Source organism: Solanum pennellii, chromosome 11 (genome assembly GCF_001406875.1).
Source record: "Solanum pennellii chromosome 11, SPENNV200".
Classification (NCBI taxonomy): Eukaryota; Viridiplantae; Streptophyta; class Magnoliopsida; order Solanales; family Solanaceae; genus Solanum; species Solanum pennellii.
In genome coordinates this window covers 65,493,578-65,497,818 of record NC_028647.1, presented here as the reverse complement: position 1 = coordinate 65,497,818, position 4,241 = coordinate 65,493,578, and the positions used below count along the sequence as shown (strand labels likewise).

General features: G+C 35.3%; 1 protein-coding gene across 4 annotated transcripts in view; it reads right to left on the bottom strand.

Moving 5' to 3' along the window:
- The window catches only part of LOC107003068 (NEDD8-activating enzyme E1 regulatory subunit AXR1-like), a 16,392-nt gene that overhangs the window by 4,209 nt on the left and 7,942 nt on the right, over positions 1 to 4,241 (bottom strand). For 2 of the 4 annotated variants that reach the window (XM_027913216.1, XM_027913217.1), the window contains exons 6-11: positions 4,019 to 4,169; positions 3,829 to 3,922; positions 2,415 to 2,503; positions 1,520 to 1,593; positions 1,263 to 1,425; positions 343 to 449 (exon numbers count right to left, since the gene is read on the bottom strand). In XM_027913216.1, the coding sequence (XP_027769017.1) occupies positions 343 to 449; positions 1,263 to 1,425; positions 1,520 to 1,593; positions 2,415 to 2,503; positions 3,829 to 3,922; positions 4,019 to 4,169 (678 nt within the window). The remainder of the gene's footprint in view (positions 1 to 342; positions 450 to 1,262; positions 1,426 to 1,519; positions 1,594 to 2,414; positions 2,504 to 3,828; positions 3,923 to 4,018; positions 4,170 to 4,241) is intronic. The other 2 variants (XM_015201314.2, XM_015201316.2) reach the window with 1 other exon arrangement.

Genomic DNA, 4,241 nt, shown 5'->3' with positions numbered 1-4,241 from the left:
GGTAGGGGTGGGTAAGGGGCTGGAGGGAGGGGGGTTAAAAAAAATTTAAAAAAATAAGCTTTTAATTGATTTTTTCAACAAAAAGAAGTTGTAATTTAAAGTTGGATGAAAGTTTTAGAAAATGTTTTCCTTTATTTTCGAAAGGAGGTCATTTTCCTTAAATTTGAGGAAAATGGGTTGATTTGGAAAACATTTAATCCAACCAAACATGAGAAAATTGGAAAACATTTTCCTTCATACCAAACACACCCTAAATGATCCCAAGAAGCCCCTTTCCACTTCAATTTATATCACAGATGATTTTGCCAACTTAAAGTGATTCAACCATGTAAAACCATATACCTACAGTAAGCAATTACATACCCATGACCCTCATCTGTCAGATACTTCTGTAACTCTGATTGGACAGGAGAGTTGAACTCCTCCTCAATGAGGCGATATCTGCAAACCTGACATAATTAACAGAAAAAATTTAATGCCTAGAAACTAAAACATCCATTCAGAAACGATCTCAAATTTGAAATGGAGTTTGCTGACAATTAGTGGCGGGAATTATTGTTATCTTTACGATCAAAACATGCATCATCATGTCAGTACAGTTTCTTGTAAATTTGGTTCCAACGGTCATCACCTTGATATATATTTAAACATAAAGCATCATTATTGTAATATATTATCACTAACATAACAACTAAATCAACCACCAAAATCATTAATCATGCATGTAGGAGGAGGAGATTTTAAGATTATTCCTCCAACAGAGTAGCTGAAGACACTTAGTGAAGCATATAGTTTTTCTTCTGAGCCATTGAGCGCTTTCAGACAACTGCTTGAATCAATAGGCGGGGCAAGAACAGGAGATGTGAGTTTCCAACCTAGCACCCTCTGCCTGACAGGATCCCACCTTTGTAGCCGTAGTGAAGGACCTAGAAGGCACGTGCTAAGCAAGGTAACCCATTTAACAATTAGCGTCTTTTCTATAGATGGGCTCCTCAGAATGAAGCCAAATTTTACCACTTGGAGGAGAGGGTTGGAGATGAAAAAGAGCTTTGTGAAAAGAGAAAAACAGACGGGATCACAAACTTAAAATCAGAGGAATCTCTCTGCATCAGAGTCAAACAAATTGATATATGGTAGTTTCTATAGCAAGAAGTACAATGTTTTTCGAATTGTCAAACTGAAAGAAGATTCACCGTTCACGTAGCACAAATAGGATGAATGAGCATTCAACTAATGGAAGGGGAAAGAAGAAATGCCCTTACAGCAAGCTTCCTTGCATTTCTTGAGAAGTTCTTTATGTTTGCTTTGGATATGCTGGCTGGATCCCTACCGATTTTTTTAAGTAAATTCCTGACTCTTTGCTCCATAACAAGAAAATCAGCCTCGGCCTTGGCTTGGTAGGTTTTTTGCAAGTTTACATACAACCTGCAATAGAGTCAACCGTATAAGCATCAATAAACGAAGTCCCGTCAACTTTAATAAAAAATTAATGTGTTGTGAAAAAACTTAAACCACTAACTCAGTTGATGATGTCATATCTGGTATCGACCCCTCAAGAGGTGTCTCGCCACCACCTTCATTAGCTATGAACTCCTAGAGAGAGAAAAACAATAAATCACATTGATCAACAATTTTAACCAATGCAAAGAAATATCAATAAGGGAACTTAAGTAGGCTGCTTAATACAGGTTGTCAACGATTGTTTAGTTGCTGCAAAAGAAAAAGAACAAACTTTTGAAGTAAGATAAAGATAAGGTGCTAGTTTCTTGTGGATCCTAAAAGAATAATGCATATACAAATTAGCATATAAACAAATTAAAAGAAAGATATTGACTAATGGGAGGATATTTTTCAAGGAATCTCAAATTAGTTCCCAAAATATTCTACACTTCTCTGGACAACTTTGAACTCAAATTTTCTTGTGCAAATGTGGTTGTTTCTAGCAACCAAGACACAGAGGTTAAAAGGACCATAGCACTATAGAGGACAAAGCTAAAGCCTTTGGCTTAGCATTACTCGGGTAAAGAACTTAGTGAAGGCACTTCCCTACATCTACTGCCCCTTTCAATTTTTGAAGGAAAAGGCACATAAGGAAAAATTGAATGAAGAAACTAAAATATGTGCATGCAGCCTCACCAAAAAAGAACCAGTTGAACTCGTAGTTCGACACTTTATAATCAACTTAAAGCTATCAAATGTAGGACTGATTTAGACATCAATTTGCTACTTAGAGCTAAAGAAATGGACAAGAATAACAAAAACATCAGCAGGCAAAATATGTTTTTTAAGTAGAGCTGTCAACACATGAATTTTTCTTTTAATCAGGTTAATGCAACTAACGGAGTTGCATTAATTGTATAACTTGTTTTCCTGCTTTCTTCCTACTATTGTTTTTCAAAGAAAATGCAAGTTACCTTCAGTGCTGCTACCATCACCCAAAAATCAGACGAACTTGAATCAACTTCTGTACAGCTGTCATCAATAATCTTCTGTAAGCTTGCACCTGGTAGACAAAAGAGAAAAGTCAATTATACATTTCCAACCTCATCATGCCTGTTCCAAATTAAGATTCCACATAACTATATTGAAACCGGCATAATATCAAGTTCCAGAAAAAAAAATCATGAGTATTCGTTTTGTTTGATGAACTAAGTATATACAGTAACTATGATACCATTACAAGTTAGAAATCCCAACTCTAGATCCACTTATTCTTTGGGATATGCATCGCTCCAAAAGAATTCTATCACAGAGTTATCCTATTGCATTAAAGAAAAAGAGAGTCTGAGTTGAAAAGAAAAAGTTGTGTCAGGAGTTAAGTTTCTTTGGAGGTCTTGGAAAACCGAAGGTTTGAGAGAAAATTGTTGGAGGTGAACAGAGTTCTAAAACCACAGTTGTTGGAGGTGAACAGAGTTCTAAAACCACAGTTGTAACTGACTGAAAGGAGTTAAGAGAAAATAGTTGTTGGTGAACGATTTCTAAAACCACATTTGTAGTCGACTGAAAACTGAGAAGGAATAATATTAATTTGTTGCTCAAGGAGACTGGATGTAGGTACCACATCAATACGCAAACTAGTATAGAAATCATCTATGTTGATTTTACTTTATTTCATACGTCTTGGTACATCTAACTACTACTCTGAAGTTAATGAGTTTATCGGCAGATACAGAAAACGTCCATTCTACTCTACTAGTTTTTAATAGAACACAATGCATCCCCTAGCCGACATCCTAGTCTTGTTTTATCACATAACTCTAGATTCACACACAATTAGGAGAATATTTTTATTCAATAGTAGAAGAAAAATATCTCTAATATTTTAAAATATGGGATTCAAAAGATAAAAAGTGTTATGCAGCTTCAAAGAAATTCCCAGAGATTTTAATTAAAAGAACAATAATTGTACTCTCAATAAAATTTTCAAATCATGTATTATTAAAGGTGGAGTACTGCAAGGCTTGGTTATGGGCTTAATTCGATGCAGCTTCTAAGAGATTTGGGAGATTTAATAGTATAAAAATTTATTTTGATCTTCTTACTTCTACTATGAAATCTCTTCGAAGCTGTGCATAAGATTGTTCCCATGACATCATGTTGACGGCTGCTTAAAGAAATATTTGAAAACATAGATGGACTGAAGAAATTTTTTTTAATTAATGTGGATACAATGTCAGTGAAAAGAAACCACTATCCACTAAAAACAAGGTTTGAATCATTAAGGTTGCATCCCAAAGACTCAACAGACTATAAGAAGTACCACCAATAACATTTAGAGGAGATGGAAAAACATTATAGTTTCTAATCACAATTAGCAAAAGTACTCACCAATTCCTCGTGGAGAAAAGACCTTGTATGAAGCTTCCATGGCTTCTTTATAGTTCTCTTCATCTGCTGTGATCATCTTGGACTTAATTAAATCCTAAGACATTCAAGAAATAGACCAACTCACCTTAGATGGACCAAAAGAGAACGATTAAGGATGAAATTTTAAAAGCATATAAAAAGTATTTCTGACCTTGAATTGCCTTTTCTCTTCCCTGGTTGAAGGAAGATTTCCACCATGAGTATTTGCCCATTCCTCTGCTATCTTAACAAGGATAACAATATATGGTGTGTGTTTATGTACAACAGCATCAGTAGTGTTCAAATCAATCGTTTCTGTGAACCTGTAAGGGATACATATGAAATCAGCTCTCGCTTTCTTTTCTTTTAATTTGGGAGGAGGGGGGGGGGGGGGG